Source organism: Mytilus trossulus, chromosome 1 (genome assembly GCF_036588685.1).
Source record: "Mytilus trossulus isolate FHL-02 chromosome 1, PNRI_Mtr1.1.1.hap1, whole genome shotgun sequence".
NCBI lineage: Eukaryota > Metazoa > Mollusca > Bivalvia > Mytilida > Mytilidae > Mytilus > Mytilus trossulus.
The window spans coordinates 19,860,981-19,879,914 of NC_086373.1; the positions used below are offsets into that span (position 1 = coordinate 19,860,981).

Genomic DNA, 18,934 nt, shown 5'->3' on the forward strand with positions numbered 1-18,934 from the left:
TACTGTGACATTCCCGGCTTAGAGTTTATATCCCCTGAGCCGAAGGCGAAGGGGATATAAGCTCTGAACCTCAACACATTTGTAATCCGTAATATATTGATGATGTTCTAACATTGAATAACCAATACTTCAGCCAATATTTACATCTCATATATCCCAATGAACTTGAAATTAGGGATACTACTGATACTAGAAGGACTGCTTCATACCTTGATCTTTTCCTCAATATTGACGTAGATGGACGACTTCACACGAAAACCTATGGTAAACGGGACGATTTCAACTTCCCAATTATCAATTTCCCATTTCTCAGCAGTAACATACCCTCCCCTTCGTATGGTGTTTATATATCACAATTGATACGTTATTCACGTGCTTGTTCACACTATACGGACTTTATATACAGGAGTGTGCTCCTTACGAAGAAACTGCTCCAACAATGTTATGAGGACAGATTAAAATTGACACTCCGTATTGATGCCATCACGAATTGGTGGATCCATACGATGCGTCTTTGACCAAACTAGCTAAGGACATTTTTACCACATGGTAGATTGTGGTTTGTCATTATGTCGTCTAATCTTTTAATTACCAAACGTTACTTATTCCCGATTGTGACTGTTTTGATGAGTGTGAATTCGCATTACTATAAGACGTGTTACGGTACTTGTCTATCCCAAATTCATGTATTTAGTTTAAATGTTTAATGTTATATTTGTAATTCTCATCGGATTTTGTTCAATAATGTGTTGACGTCTTTTCTATTATATGTATGTGTTATGAAAGAAAAATTAATCACCGCCTTCATTAATTAGATTTAATTTTGTTCTACGTAATCTGTAAGCTAATTTACGTTTGAAGTTAGATTCATAACAAACTGGACATAGATATATTATAGTTAATTGCTATTAATAAGTATTGCAATATGCACTGTGTTTAAATGTAATATCAGTATTTAGTTCTAATATAATCTTAAATCAATCCCAATTCTATCTTAGGAGCTCACAAGGAAGCTATTAAACCAAGAGTTTCAAATGGTGAAGTTGAAATCATCCCTTTGTAAATTTTACGGACGCCATTACGAGTTGGTTGACCGTTATGGAATAACCGTTTCACAAATGATATCGAATATGTTCCTAACGTCGTAACTACAATCCCCTTCCCTTTCATGAATTTGACCTACCGAATAAGACTATTTACCGGATTTGTGATCACATAAGCAACACGACGGGTGCCGCATGTGGAGCAGGATCTGCTTACCCTTCCGGAGCACCTGAGATCACCCCTAGTTTTTGGTGGGGTTCGTGTTGTTTATTCTTTAGTTTTCTACGTTGTGTCATGTGTACTATTGTTTTTTTGTTTGTCTTTTTCATTTTTAGCCATGGCGTTGTCAGTTTATTTTTGAATTATGAGTTTGACTGTCCCTTTGGTATCTTTCGTCCCTCTTCTTTTACTTTTGAGATATAGTTTTTTATATGTGACATCATTTTTGTGCTGTTTCAGAAATTTCATAAATTCAAAAGTGACGTAATTTATGTGCATTTTCACTATCGTATTTGACGTCATTTTTATGATTTATTGCGTTGAGGCCTGGACTGAGTCGGGTGTGTCTAATCTGTGTTGGTCTTTGCATTATGTATTCGGATTTTGTTTTCTGTAATTAGTTGATACTTCAGTTTCGTTATGTATGTCTTTTGTATTCATTTGATTAAATTTACTGTTTGCAATAGCATTAATTGTTCCAAATAATAAGGATGTTCTTATCCCAAGCATAAAAACATAGCCGTATTTTACACAACCTTTTGCAACTTTTGATCTTCAGTGCTGTACAACTTTGTACTTTTTTTTCACTTTCGATCTTTTATATCTGTGCGTCACTGGTGAGTCTTGTGTGAACGAGGCGCGTTTTTTGGCGTATTGAATTTTAAACCTGATGCTTTTTGTTATCTATTAATCATGTGTTTCTTTGTCTAATACGTTCTCGTTTTTAATTGTATTGTAGTCCTGTAATATTATGTTGTCATTTCAATTTTATAATTAACATTGCCATCAAAGTGCGAGGTTTGGCATGCCACAAAACCAGGTTCAATCCACCATTTTTTCCTTTAAAAATGTCCTGTACCAAGTCAGGAGTATGGCCATTGTTATATTATTGTTCGTTTCTGTGTGTGTTACATTTTAACGTTGCGTCGTTTGTTTTCTCTTATTTTTGAGTGTAAATTCACATTGCGATAAGACGTGTGACGGTACTTGTCTATCCCAAATTAATGTATTTGGTTTTCATGTTATGCGTGTTGTTTTTTAGTGTTGTGTCGTTGTTCTCCTCTTAAATTTAATGCGTTTCCCTCGGTTTTAGTTTGTTACCCCGATTTTGTTTTTTGTCCATGGATTTATGAGTTTTAAACAGCGGTATACTACTGTTGCCTTTATTTATAGTCCAGAACTAAAGTTTTAAAATTAAATATATGTGCCCTAATATTGATTTTGCTTACAAGTACATATATTTTTTTCCAAAATTCATGGCAGAATTGACATTTAAGAAAAAAGTTTTCGTAATCTTCAATCAAGTTACACAAGTCACACATACTTGTGTTTTGTGTGTTCCATTGTAGTAATATATGTTTACATGGGAGGATATAATGGAGTAATTTCCATCTTAACATTTTATATTTGTTATTAATTAAATAATTAAATGTAAATTTGTAACATATTATTTATTGGATTGATCGATTCTAGTTTTAAGATTTTTTTTTCATTTCGAGAATTCTATGGTTCTGTACACATTTATGTAATTTAAATGGTCGTACATGTCTTTGGGTGACATATTTTCAATAAGCTCTGTTTGTTTTTTAACAGTCAAAAAGTTTAATTTTGTTTTCACAAAAGTTTTCAACGTTTTGTCAGATTTTAATATATTAACCCAAAGTTTTGGAATAGAGTTTTTCAATTTTAACAGCTCAGAGATCCAATTAGGTTTTGATGTTAATTTCTTCAATATATTTTTCCCTTTTTGATCTATAATGTCATTAATGAAGATAATGCCGTCTCTTGTACAATTTAGGTGGACTAAACATTTTGCTTTAAATTTTATATTTTTATTACCCCACAACATTAGTTGCCTTACATTTTTGTAGTTTGTGATTTATGTGTTGTTTGTTGATGGTGGTGTATTGTTTGTCTTTAATATGTTGAAGTAAAAAGAGGTTAGTTTCAGTTTGATACTGAGTTTGTTGTCTGGCATCATATGAAATATAAGGGTTTTTTTTTACATACAAAATTTGTTGAAATATTATGTTGGAAGGACTTTCCGATTGGCAAATTCCTCTGCCGTTAATCGTTTAATCCATGAAACTTGTAATGCATTTAAGAAATCATCAATGTCTGTCATTTTCAGACCTCCATTTGTGTAATCTTTGGTAGGTGTTTAATGTTTTACCATTTCTTGTTTGTTGTTCCATATAAAATTGTATAGAAGTTTTTAAAAATCTTTTATGTAGATTTGGGGTATCGAAACCACCGAAGCTAAAAAAGTAAGATTGGGTAATATAAGTGACTTAAGGTAGATAAGGTGTCTTCCTCCATCTTGGATTTTGAAATACTAGAAAACAAGGTCTAGATCTTTGAAGAAATGTGCAAATTTTTATAATAGTAGGTATTTCATGTGTAAAAGTGTTCATTATAATATAGAAAATGCCATGTTTGATCATATTTATGATTGTATTTTACAAAAATAAGAATTGTTTTGTTTGATTCGTTTTTTTCCAACACTGTCAAATAAGGGGTGGCAACTCAAATGCAAGGACAGATAATTTAGATAGTGTTAATTTTACAATAGAATGTGTTAGGAATTTACCCATATTTACATGAAGCAAACAAACAAGTCCGGTGAAAATAAGTCTGGTAACCCATTCTTTTTATAACTGTTTTTAAACAAGCAGAATATGAATATTTGGCAAACATTAAAAGATTCTATGGATTATAATTTAGACACCCCATCTAGCTTAACAACTATTATTCAACCTGTCATTGTTAATTTTCTTTTTTCCCAATCAAGTATATTTTTTTTACTGTTTTATTGTTTTTTCAATATTTAATTTATCACATTTGTTTTTATTTAATCCAAAGTAAACTCCTAAACTTTTAATTGGTTCTTTGCTCCAGTGTATATTTTCATTTTTTACAATGTTGAAGTCTACCTTACCATATACCTTCTGTTTTAGATTTATTTAGTTTTAAACCGGAAAGTGTTCCAAATATTTCTATTAGGTTCAATGCTTAGTGAATTTCATTTTTAGAACTGAGAAAAAGGGTTGTGTCATCAGCCAATTGGGAAATATTTAGACTACTAGTATGTGTTTTTTCATCAAGTTTAATTTGAAACCCTTTAATGTTAGAATCTTGTCTTAATCTACAGGCCAGGACTTCAACTGCTATTACAAAAATAAGAGAACTTAAAGGACATCCTTGTTTTATTCCACGGTGAAGGTTATAGGTTTCTGAGAAACATTCGTTATTAGACAGGCATCCTTTAGTATCATTATATTTAGATTTTTCCAATTTTAAGAAGAAATGTGGTACTCCAAGTTTGAATACGGATTCATACATGAAGGGCCATTCTAAAGAACCAAATGCTTTGAAAAAGTCTATGAACAATAAAACTCCGTCTATCTTAAATTTTTCTGAGTAGTCTAGTATATCTTGAATCTGGCGAATGTTAAAACCTATGTACCGACTATTTAGATATCTATTCTGATCACTATGAATAATTTTGGACAACACTACCTTTAATCGCTGCGCTAAGGCATAGGCCATAAGCTTAGTGTCTACATTTGATAAAGTGATTTGCCTATAGTTATATACCGAATTTGTTATAATAGTTATCAAATGTACCAGGATTATAATCTAGTACGCCAGACGCGCGTTTCGTCTACATAAGACTCACCAGTGACGCTCATATTAAAATATTTATCAAGCCAAACAAGTACAAAGCTGAAGAGCATTGATGATCTAAAGTCCCAAACAGTTGTGCCAAATACGGCTAAGGTTATCTATGACTGGGATAAGAAAATCCTTAGTTTTCCGAAAAAATCAAAATTTTGTAAACAGGAAATTTTTTAAAATTACCACATTATTGATATTCATGTCAACACCAAAGTGTTGACTACTGGGCTGGTGATACCTTCGGGGACGAAACGTCCACCAGCAGTGGCATCGACCCAGAGGTGTAAATAGTTATCAAAGGTACCAGGATTATAATTTAGTACGCCAGACGCGCGTTTCGTCTACATAAGACTCATCAGTGACGCTCATATCAAAATATTTATCAGGCCAAACAAGTACAAAGTTGAAGAGCATTTAGGATCCAAAGTCCCAAACAGTTGTGCAAATACAGTTAACGTTATATATGCCTTGGATAAGAAAATCATTAGTTTTTCCGAAAAGTTCAAAATTTGTAAACAGGAAATTTATGAAAATAACCACATTATTGATATTCATGTCAACACCGAAATGTTGACTACTGGGCTGGTGATACCCTCGGGGACGAAACGTCCACCAACAGTGGCATCGACCCAGTGGTGTAAATAGTTATCAAAGGTACCAGGATTATAATTTAGTACATGACATGACATGAACAACACTACGAGAGCCACATATGGAGCAGAATTTGCTTTACCCTTCCGGAGCACTGGAGATCAGCCCCAGTTTTTGGTGGGGTTCGTGTTGCTTATTCTTTATTTTTTCTATGTTTTGTCATGTGTACTATTGGTTGTCTGTTATAATCGATTTATGAGTTTGACTGTCCCTCTGGTATCTTTCGTCCCTATTTTACATATATTTTATAAACAGTTCTATTGGGTAACAATTCATAACGTGACATGAAATAATTCTCGATTTGATAATACTTGCGTTGTACACGAGTTATTTCCTGTAAAAATTACGTCACTGACGAAACTGAATGCAACGGCAACGTTCACGTTGCAGGGAGTCCATCGAGTGACGGGAATACAAGGCTTTGGACATGCATATAGATAATTGCCGAATATACCTCCTATAAATGGTCCTTTCCAGAGCCATTCATATTTTACTTAGTCCTGGTATCTATGATGAGTTTATTTACAAAAAGATTATACCTTTGTTGTACGTACGTGAAATTCTAATACACAAATTGGTTTCAAACATTGAATTTCGTTTGTTACTTTACAGTAAGATAAGTGCTATTTTCAAAAGACCCTTTAACTATTGGAATAAAATACCTTTGCGGCCCCTTAGATGCAAAATAAATATCCAAACTTTTAGCCCTAAAAACGTGTTCACAATTCTGAATATTCGCCTTTTATACGAGCCATAATTGTATATTGTACCAATAACAAAAAGTTCTATAAAAAAAATAATAAATGCCACTTTTGCAGATATTCATTTTTCATTTCGTATTTAAAATATTTATTAAGATAGTAAAGCAAATTTTATATTGGAAATCCTCCATCCCCATATTTTGTAGGATAGTTATAATCCAAAAATTACTTCATTAAGTTGATACTTGCAGAAGCATACTATTTATAAACTGGAATTACACACTCTGTTCGTTATCTCTAGGTTTCTTTATATGTATGCATAATTTTATTATCTTGCTTCACGCAAACTATATATAAATCTTCTGATTTAGTAGGAGTAAACAGTTATATATATATAATCACAGGGCAAGGCGAATTGGTGCCACGCTATCACAGTTACATGAGTTTGAATCCCGTAAAAACAAAAACAAATCAATCTCAATTTACAGATCTAACATCAGATTAACTACTTATAGAGTTACGAATGTTTATGTATATATTTATAGATTATCGTTGATCATCTCAACGAGATTGATTTTCTTGCTTGAGCCGGGACGGCGAAAGTGAGAAAGACAATCAAGTTGAGATGACAAATGATAATATGTTTATCGCTATCTTACCTTTGACGACGTTGTCAATTTCATTAGCAACGCCACATGCCTCCTCAATTTCTAGCGATAATTTTCCATCTCAAGCAAGTAGCATGATACGAAAAATTATCACAAAAAAAGATCAGGGGGAAAATGCACAAAATAGCGATAAACATGTATATATATATTCCATCTCGTGATCAATTTATTTATTTGTGGAAATCCTTATGTTTGCGGTATACCATGTTCTCCGCAGGTTTACTGTTTTTTGTTTGGTAATAAGTTATTCCTTAAGATATTCCAGTATACATATTTTGGAACATATGCTTTCATCAGAAAATACACTTGTAAATCCAATTTTTTTCGTTACAAATTTTTAAAGCTCCTAGGTTAACTAAACTAAAATATTTAACAAAACTAAGAATATTCGTATCTGTGGATACAAGTTGTTTTACAAAACAGCACATAGGACAATTCAAACAATGAAGTTATGATCAGTTCATGCAAAATCAAAAAGCAAACATACAATAATCTTCTTATCTTAGATTTCTTTTTTACACTATACACAAGTATTCCCAATTCCAAACCAAAAGACGAATTGAAAAAAAACTGATATTGCTTTATTTGTTCAGCAAAAAAGAATGGCCAACATAAATTCTACTTTGTAAAAAATCACTCTGATTCAAAGAAACAATTGTGTATACTATTTCTCTATACACTATGCCGTTGTCAGTTTATTTTCGATTAATCATTGTATGTCCCATTGGAACCATGAGGTTTTCTTGTAAAAAAAAACCACTTAGTTTTCTGAACGACAACATCTAGATAACGTTTGGGGACAATTTTTTTTTTAAATACCAATAAACCAGTATTATCCTTTAACTTCATGTTCCGCTTTTTAGATGATGTGATTTTAAATGAAGAGTACAACAGATAAAGTTACGTCGGCTTATCTCTTTACAAAATGTTCGTTTTAGAACAAAACTTTAAAACCAAAAGGATCACCTCAGCTTCCTAAAATTGAACTTTCCATTTTTATAAAGCACCATTCCATCAGTGCCTGTGTATCCATTATTTGTTCACCAGTTTATATGACATTTCAGATTTTTCTGACGATTTCCTTGGTAACGGGTTTCTGCTGACAAAAAAACTCTAAATACAAAGCTTCCCGAAGGTGAAGTGGAAGTCATACTTCGAGAATTACGGAATGTCTTATTTACAGATGACAAAAATATATGTTTCAATTGTCGTAATCAGAAATCCGTCTATTTTTCCTTGAATATGACATCACCAAATTAGACTTATCACCAGCTCTGTACTCACATGTGTCACATGTCGAAGAGGATTTGTATACATTTACGCTGAATCGGCGAGTTTGATTATGAGTGGTTGATGGATGAGAAAATTGCCTACACCTTGCAACCTTATATAAGCAAGCCACATACCAAATATACAACCATTTCCATTTTATAAGGAAGCTCAGAAAAGACATGGAAAACTTTTTTTGTACATTATGTGTTGTAAATAAAGGCAACAGTAGTATATTGCTGTTCAAAACTCATAAATCCATGGACAAAAAAAATAAATCGGGGTAACAAACTAAAACTGAGGGAAACGCATTAAATATAAGAGGAGAACAACGATACAACACTAAAATATAGCACACACAGAAACGGACCAAGTATCAGACACAATCCCACGAGAATAACACATATAACATCAAAACCAAATACATGAATTTGGGATAGACAAGTACCGTGACACGTCTTATCGCAATGTGAATTTACACTAAAAAAAAATGATAGTATCGACAAAGAGGTAGCGGAGAATTGTTAATCAACTACAAATGAATATTTTCAAGCTGCCTAGAGCTAATAAATCAAAAATTATTACATTCCAAAAAAGTGAAGACAAGATTTTGAATATGTATAAAACTTGTACTTTTTATAGTAGGGCTTCAAGTGAGAAAAAAAAATCAACAATAATTATTATCTTAAAAAGGATCGAAAATACAAAAGGGGAAATTCAAACTCATAATCAAAAATGAAGCAGACATAAAGACAAACGTTACGTTCTTTTCTAATATTTTGTTTAAGTCACTTAAATGCAGAACTGACAGATTCATACACCAATTGCCTTGAAACAACTTGACCTTTTGAGTGTAGAAAACATAAAACAGGTCACTTTATTATATAAATATTTAGAAAAAGCTTTTATCAGTAGAAAATTGTCGATGTGAACCTTTGATGTAAATTCCATGATCATATGTAATTTGAACGACCATGAACCATTATTGTTGTATACACTGTAGTGCTAATGAACATATTGGTTAAAGTTAATAGAGAATTGCCATCAAAATAGTTCTTATACACATACGGAAAGATTCATAATGAAACATTATTTTTTAGTTTTCATTATTAGATAAAGGTGTAACAAATAGTTGGTTTGATATCAAAACGATTGCTTTTTATATATAAAAAAAAGCGAATATTAGCTATATTTAAAGTAGAAAAGTAGTTATTTGTTTTATTTATTAAAACATCTGAAGATGTTTCATAACAACGACACTTTACCAGTTGGTTATTCGATATTAAAAACTTATCATTATTTTAGCTGTCGCAAGGAAAATAACAAAAATGCCGAACTCCTAAGTAAATTTGAAACGTCAAGTGTGGGTGATCATAAAGCTGATGATAAGAACGGATATTTATTGGTTAATCTCACTATTTTATTACCTCAACGAAACTAATAGGACCGGTCATCAGTTGCATTAACTTATCAATATTTATGTTTATCTAATTATTTATCAAATTTTAAAAGATTTTGAAAACTACCGTCAATAATATTGTTTGGGATATAATTCAGTGTAGACTTATTAGGTTTTTATCATAAATTTGAAACATATTTTTTTTATTTTTACAACATTTTGACCTCATTGTAAAGAAACTTGTTGTCGTGATTCGCACCTTGTGCAGACGCATTGCTTCTGTCAATATAATAAGTTGAAGTTACTTGAAAGCCACTTTTCATAAGACGTAACTTCGAAAGATCAGACATATGTCCTTGTACTTTGTGATATATTTGAATATTAGAAAAATGACAGCCTGACATTAAAATGCCTTTTTACAAATAGTACTATATATAGTGACGAATAGACATTGTAATGACAATATGCCCATAGTATTATTATAATAAATCTCCAATTTGGGAGAATTTTTTTTTTTGTATTTTATTTTATTCCAATATTAAAATACCCTCGGATTTGATTTTGTGACCCGGATTTTTTTTTCTGTCGATTTATGAGTTTTTTTTACATCGGTAGACTACTGTTGCCTCTATTTATTATTGTTGATATTATCCAGATTCTTATATCTTGATAGTGCTGCCATTATAAATATAACCATCACAAATGAATAGTAACGCTGATTACATAAAACATCTAAACAATTGATAACACTCTAAAAAAAATATCGTTTATTTATTTTATAAATAATTTCCAAAATTAGATATTTGAATATTAACAATTTCCATACATTTATTTAAATAAGAATCAAGAGATTATTTATCAGATAAAATTGAGAATGGAAATGGGGAATGTGTCAAAGAGACAACAACCCGACCAAATAAAAAACACAACAGCAGAAGGTCACCAACAGGTCTTTTTCGCATTAATTGTATTATAAGATAAAATAACATCTTTTGTGACCTGACGAAATGTTTCCAATCTTTCTTAGATGGTTGACGATATTTTTCCAAGTTTTTGTTAATTCTGTTGTTTAAATGTTTTTAATTTCTCAGCTTTGAACGTTACTTAGGTCCACTGTACTAATATGGCCATAGGTATCATATCTTAAATTCTTTGACTTACCGTCTCAAGTATGAGTAGTATTTTCTGCACTAACTTCTGGTGTTGTTATCGGCTATTGTGTATGTATCAAAATAATATATGGTTATGTGGTATCAGTAAAGGGAGGTCTACAGTTTGGTGATGTGGTATCAGTATAGGGGGTATACAGTTTGGTGATGTGGTATCAGTATAGGGAGGTATACAGTTTGGTGATGTGGTATCAGTATAGGGAGGTATACAGTTTGGTGATGTGGTATCAGTATAGGGGGTATACAGTTTGGTGATGTGGTATCAGTATAGGGAGGTATACAGTTTGGTGATGTGGTATCAGTATAGGGAGGTATACAGTTTGGTGATGTGGTATCAGTATAGGAAGGTATACAGTTTGGTGATGTGGTATCAGTATAGGGAGGTCTACAGTTTGGTGATGTGGTATCAGTATAGGGAGGTCTACAGTTTGGTGATGTGGTATCAGTATAGGGAGGTCTACAGTTTGGTGATGTGGTATCAGTATAGGGAGGTCTACAGTTTGGTGATGTGGTATCAGTATAGGAAGGTATACAGTTTGGTGATGTGGTATCAGTATAGGGAGGTATACAGTTTGGTGATGTGGTATCAGTATAGGGAGGTATACAGTTTGGTGATGTGGTATCAGTATAGGGAGGTATACAGTTTGGTGATGTGGTATCAGTATAGGGAGGTATACAGTTTGGTGATGTGGTATCAGTATAGGGGGGTATACAGTTTGGTGATGTGGTATCAGTATAGGGAGGTATACAGTTTGGTGATGTGGTATCAGTATAGGGAGGTATACAGTTTGGAGATGTGGTATCAGTATAGGAAGGTATACAGTTTGGTGATGTGGTATCAGTATAGGGAGGTCTACAGTTTGGTGATGTGGTATCAGTATAGGGAGGTCTACAGTTTGGTGATGTGGTATCAGTATAGGGAGGTATACAGTTTGGTGATGTGGTATCAGTATAGGGAGGTATACAGTTTGGTGATGTGGTATCAGTATAGGGAGGTATACAGTTTGGTGATGTGGTATCAGTATAGGGAGGTATACAGTTTGGTGATGTGGTATCAGTATAGGGAGGTATACAATATACAGTTTGGTGATGTGGTATCAGTATAGGGAAGTCTACAGTTTGGTGATGTGGTATCAGTAAAGGGAGGTATACAGTTTTGAGTTGTATGTGTATATGTATACCGACGCAGGATCATCCTTGGTTACAAGAAGTTGAGTATTCATAAATCAGATGAAGCGCATAATTGTGAAAATATAATGAAGTATTTGACCCAGTTAACAACATAATTGATGCCTACAATTGTTTCTTAATATTGACAGGACGCCAGAGAGTGTATAGTAAATACGATTTTTAATTTGTTGATGTCAACTGATACGTTTGCCACGAAACCTTGTATAAAGTTGTCTTTTGTCAACAAAAATAATGATATCAATAGAAGAGGTTTCAGATATAAAATAATTACGTGTCCCGTTATAATGCTATTTAGATCCAGGTAGTATGCTGTCGTTTAATCCAAGAAAGTTCGAGAATGTTACGAGAACATTTAAATGGTTAACCCAATTGTCCATGTTGTTTCTTGATCGTTTCTATTGGTTGGCATCTTATTGATATAATATATTGATTGTGTTTACCTAATGGTGGTCAATTATACTTTTGAATTTCTTATGCTTTCGGAACCGTCATAGATGTTCATGTGTTTGTCTAGAAAAAAATACCGTCTTGTCTGTCCTTCATATTGTATACCGCACTTTCGCTTTATTCAAGTAATCAGTAACCAGATAAATGAGGTTTTATGTTTTTTAATGGAATATCACAGGTAAAGGAAAGCCAACAATCTCCGTTCATTGTCGACCTAACAGTATTATTAGAATTTTAATCTAGAGCAAGTATTCATACTTTTTGAAGTATTATAACATTATTGAAATAAATCTGGCATTGTTTATTGAAACCCCCAAGAGAGGTTTAGCTAGCTATAAAACCAGGTTCAATCCACCATTTTCTACATTAGAAAACGCCTGTACCAAGTCAGGAATTTGACAGTTGTTATCCATTCGTTTGATGTGTTTGGACTTTTGATTTTGCCTTTTGATTTTGGACTTTCTCTTTTGAATTTTCCTCGGAGTTCAGTATTTTTGTGTTTTTACTTTTTTCTCTTATACTAAATTCTCAAAACTTTTCTCAGATTTACTTAAAAATACAAATATCTATACGTACATGTAGTTGTTGTAAATACATACACAATAGTATCTACCAAACCTTATTAAGTATTTAAATGTGTTATGAATACATAATTAGACAACTCTGAAATCAGTCTGGATAAGATAATAAACCATATGATTTTGACGTATTATTCAAAAGTCTGGGAAATGCTTTATGGTGTCGACATATAAAATCCTTTTACGTCATAACAGCTACACTTGACACTTTATACAAATGTAATTGTTGATAAATTGCACTTTGAATAATGCTGATCGCCTGTAACACCGTTACCTTCATAAAATGTCAGTTTGTCTGTTTAAGTACAAACAACGCGTATGAAGTGTCAAAAAACATTAAAAATAAAAGCATATATAACAAATAGGGATTCATATACACTAAAATAAAGAAGGCAAATTATCGGTGTTATAATTTATTACTACATTTAAGATTTAAATGATTTATTCTTCTTCAAAGTATCCTTCTCAGGCAAATAACTGTCCGTAACTGTTTGAAAACTTGTACACCACGAACAAAGCCTGAAGATGAGCACTGCTTTATGTGCACACTTCGGTGTTGACATGAATATCAATAATGTGGTCATTTTTATAAATTTCCTGTTAACAAAACTTTGGATTTTTCGAAAAACTAAGGATTTTCGTATCCCAGGCATAGATTACCTTAGCCGTATTTGACACAACTTTTTGGAATTTATAATCCTCAATGCTCTTCAACTTTGTACTTGTTTGGCTTTATAAATATTTTGATATGAGCGTCACTGATGAGTCTTATGTAGACGAAACGCGCGTCTGGCGTACTAAATTATAATCCTGGTACCTTATAACTATTATAAACAACTACATGTTCATGTTTCCAAAATACCCAGAACAAAACAACGTATAATAAAAGATATTTGACATAAAGTTTGATATTTATAGAGGCATACCAATTATTATTTCAGTGTTTTTTTTAATAATTGGTTGTGCATTTAAGTCAGTCAGTGGTTTCTAATCGCACCCCTTGATTGTTATATTCGAGCGTTAGTTTTTTAATGTCTTCCTTCATCCTTTTGAATTACCTTTTGAGGTTCAGTATATATATTGCTAGATGTTTAGCGTATGCATTTGTAATTCTGATCAGATATTGTTAAATGTCTTATCGTTTGTAGTTGTATTTCCATAAAAAAAAAAATTCTATTCGTGTAATAAAGTAAAGATTTTTGATTGCTTAGTTCATTTATAAGACTTTAATTTAAAGCAACACAACTTACACGAAGTTTTTTGGTTTACTTTGATTTAGAAGAAATAGAAATATAGCTAGATAATACAATTAGTTACACACTTCTATTTTTATAGTATTGTAAGTGTTATTGTTATTAAATACATCAAATATATAAATTACAAATCTAAACTTGAACTTTATCTAATCTTGTAGATTTTTTGGAAATTTCCCTGTGATGTCACCTTTGTTCGTCGATCTAATCGTTTGGCCGATAATGCGTGTTTCTGTTTATCTATTTTTATGTGCTGACCTAGGTTGTTTTACGTGTTAGTTTTTATTCTAAGTTAGGCCACCATTTCGGTGTCGACATTTAGATCAACTGTATGGTTATTTATTTGTTATTATAAATTTACTGTTTGCAAAAGTAAGAATTATTCTAAATACTAAGGATTTTTTTTTAATCCCAAACAGAAAACCTTTAACGTATTCGGTACAATTTTTTTGAAATTTTGGTCATTAATGCTCTTTGTCTTTGTTTGCCTTTCTTTACTATTTGGACTTGAGCATCACCGATGAGTCGTATGTAGACGAAACTCGCGTTTGGTGTATTATTTCATAAGCCAAGACCCTTTGACAACTATTTGCATGTCGGAATTTTCTATTGTACTGTTCATTTGTGTATTAATCTGTCCTGAATGTTCTTCCATTTATTTGTACTTTGGGGTTATATTTAACATTACCATAAAAGCGCGAGGTGTGGCTAACAACGATACCACGTTCAACCCACTATTTAATCTTAAAATGTCCTGTACCAAGTCAGAAAAAGGGAAATTGTTTTCTTATAGTACGTTTCTATGTGTGTTGCATTGTCGTTTGATTTTTTGGTTGGACTTTCGTTTCGTTGTTTTCTTCTTATAGTATATGTGTTTCCCTCGGTTTTAGTTTGTAATCGATTTATAACTTTCGAACAGCGGTATACTAGTGTTGTTTTTTTATGAATTTTGTTAACAAAACTGTAAATTTATGGGAAATTTGCAATCACATGGTACATTTCTACTGTTCTGTAGATATCTGCGTGTTGTTGTTGTTTTTTTTTATATCTTGCAATGATTATTTTATTGATGATAATATAAGCAATGGAACTATAATGTACTCTCAATGTTTGTTTTCGTGTATTGTAAGTCCTTAAATAAAAATTAATGATATATAATGCCAACATGTTAAATCTAACAAGTTTAATTGTGTCTGACCAAAGTCAGTGATTTTAATGGATGAAAGGGGTATGATGTACTTAAATATGACCCCAAATCCCTACAAACAATAAACGAAACTTAAAGCAAGGAATCAGCAGCTATTTATCATTTCCGATCAATTCACTTCAAGATAACTTCTAACCGAGGTTAGAGGAGAAAACCTTGTTAGATTACGATAGCGTAGCGCATATATACAGCCAACCATAGAGGAGGGAAGTATACGTTATCCTAAGAAACTACGTCATGGGGAAAGAATCTGAGAAATAGGGAATCTATTTGTCATGGGGAAAGAATCTAACAAATAGGGAATCCATTTGGCATGGGGAAAGAATCTAACAAATAGGGAATCCATTTGCTCGACATCTGATTAAAATTATACTGGGACACAGTAAAATCATTTTTTCAGTCAATTTAATACATGCATTTAATCCTTTCTGATGACTGTTTCAAGACTGGATACCTTGAAGGATGAATAACAATCTATCAAACTTTAAACTTCACATTACCTTACCAAGATGGTAGACTATAACTTAAATAAACATACAATAAATAAAACGTTAATCTTCATTAACTGAAAAACCATCAATTATTTACAATTCAGTAATCAACACCTTGATATTAACTATAAATAGGATATAAACAATGTAGAACAACGCTGAAACAAACGCAAACGAACCGCGAACAGTGCATTAATGTCAAGTAACATTAATGTAAAAGCAACAATGATCAGAACACAACGCAATAACGCAACAGTCATACTAAATTTTAATAAATTTACCTAATTAGTATATTAAATGTTTACTTCTGTCAGAACTTGAAGGTTTTGTAACAATTCATGTTTGTTAAACACTTTTAGAATCCAATTTTGCTGAAAACAAATATAAAGTATAGATCTAGGATACTGTTCAGGACATACCTTTGAGTACACCACATGGCGACGGACAAAACAGAAAACATTAATTCAGTAGATCTTCCATCTTATTTTTGCATTTTTAAGCAAACGTGTGTTCTATAGAAACTAGAACTTTTAAATCTTGATAATTACTTATAGTTATCCAGGGTACCAGGCGTATAATTTGATACGCCCGATGCGTCTTTCGTCTACGTAAGACTTATCAATGATTATAGAGCCTAACAGATATAATGTTGAAGAGCAACACACATCTTTTATTCTTGTAATGCTCAAGAAGATAAATTGCACTTTTTTCCCTGTGAAAATAGACTGATGCGGTTACTGAATTGAAATTATATGAGTGTCCAATACAGTACATTTAACTAACTGATCAGGGATACACAACTGCGTGTTATACTGAATATAAGTTCACACAATATGTTGCCAGGCAAACTAGTTTCACTAGAAGGGAAGCACTTCCGGTGATTATTAAGGACTAATGTAAAACGTAAAGCAGTTTATCTTACAATATATTAATGTACAAGAGGTTTTAGTGGACAGACTGGAATAGTATATCTTTCAGATCATTTTTTAACTTTGGGCCAAATAGTATTTTCAAGTTTAAACAATACTTTATTCCAACAAATCAAAACATACAAATTAAATACATAAAATAAATAGGATTCAGAAACAAGCAACAATTGCGTGTATTAATTTGTCTCCTGATATTTGTTCATCTCTCTTTCATTTTGTCCATCTGATTTAATGTTTTGTAACAGGTGCCTTTTTTCTACATTTTTTTTAAAATTTTGATTGCTATAAAAGGTGTTTTTTTGAGGCGCTTTGTCATTGGGGAGTCGTTTTAGTCCTTGGTATAAAAAAAACAATGATTGTTCAATCAGATGAATAATTTTATATCTGTGTCCCTTATTAGTTGTAGATGTGAAGTCTGCAACAACGAATAATGATATTTTCTGTATAACAGTTACAGGTGGCATAGAATAAAACTGCTTGGTTACTTTGCTTGTGACAGCAAGCCTCGCGCTTTAAATAATAAAATTTAACTGTCTCGATTGGAGAAATATCGTAATACACTTGTTGCAGTGTAAGAATCTATATTTAATCCACCATTTTCTACACTTGAAAATGCCTGTACCAAGTCAGGAATATGACAGTTCTTGATTTTTCTTTAAGTTCAGTATTTTTGTGAATTTTTTTTTGGCAAAATGAGGTATATAAGGAGAATGTGCTACTACAGGTTTGAAAACATTAATATATTTTTTAAAAATCATTTCACAACATGATCTTATGTGAAAACAAGGAGGTACCTCGTCTTTTATACAACATCTTCAACATCCTGCACATAACGAATATGTCGCACTGTGATGGAAGCAAAATGACAAATTCCTTTTCCGTAATTGAATTTTTCTTGTGACAGCCTATAATATAAACAAAGAAAATGTTAAAACAGTGTTTCTCATTTCATCGTATTTCAATAATCTCGTCAACTGATAAGAACTCTTCGTAAATCAATCAAACGGCGTAAAACTAATGCAAAATAAATACGTCATTCTATCTGCGTTGCAGCTCGTCCGGATGAAGGCTTTAATGCCATCAACTAGTTGTCTTCATGAAAGGGTTAAGTGATTGTATGTTGTACTGCGTTAAGTTTTGATACATATAAATTAAACTTTTTACTCAAGATGAAGAATTCACAACTACTTCGAATCTCCATATTATATAAAAAAAAAATAACATTGAAAGTTAGAATTCCAAACTAACAGACTGTATATAACTAAAATGTAATTGTGTTTCGTACTGCGTCCAGTCTAGTACATACACATTGTACTTTATACTCAAGACGAAGAACTAAATGACTTTCTCCATGTTATATAAAAAGCTTCACATCCAAAGTGAAAAGTTAAAATTGGCAGGTTTTATATTAACTAAAGTGTAAGTCTTTCTCGCTCACAAATTGTGATTAATGATGGGATTCCGTGTTATTAGATAAAACGAGTATCCATTTTAGCAACCCAATTCTTTACAACGGAAAGGTCATCTTAATTATGAAATATGAGAATGCTGTATGGCTTTGATAAATATGGTTGCTTCATTCCATAGTGTTACGATCGTGTTACCAATAAAGTAAAAATAAACCTCAACCAAACGACCAAATATGTGTTAATGGTGAATGATCTATCAAGTTCCATGAAGTTTAGTAAAGTAGGATCAAAGATGCGAATAAATATTCAGTGTCTACTTAACAAGTAATACAAGACGGTCGTGGTTTAGAAATTTAGATGCTGAGGTTTTGTATTTATTATTCACTTTAAATATTTTCTTTTATGTGTCCATTTGCTATTATGCTTCTATATGTCATCCAACTATCGGGATTTTACTTTGGGCTGTTGTGGTGTAGGTTGGTCCAGAGGTACGTTTTTACCGCAAGAGGTTTTTGCAGTAATTTTACAATTTTGTTTACTCTTGTATGGATCTGTTACTTAATTTGTTCTCTTTTTTTTTTAAGTTTATATTTAAAATATTCGATAACGCAATATAACGTTTTTGTCATTT

The 18,934-nt window shown here is 32.1% G+C and overlaps 1 protein-coding gene across 1 annotated transcript; it reads right to left on the bottom strand.

Annotated features, from left to right (window-relative positions):
- Window positions 1–10,918: 10,918 nt before the first annotated feature.
- LOC134696642 (spore coat assembly protein ExsA-like) lies at window positions 10,919–12,532 on the bottom strand. Its single transcript, XM_063558908.1, has 2 exons — window positions 12,514–12,532; window positions 10,919–11,910 (listed from the first exon to the last, which is right to left on the bottom strand). Exons 1-2 carry the CDS (start codon window positions 12,530–12,532, stop codon window positions 10,919–10,921), a joined length of 1,011 nt encoding a protein of 336 aa, XP_063414978.1.
- Window positions 12,533–18,934: the final 6,402 nt, after the last annotated feature.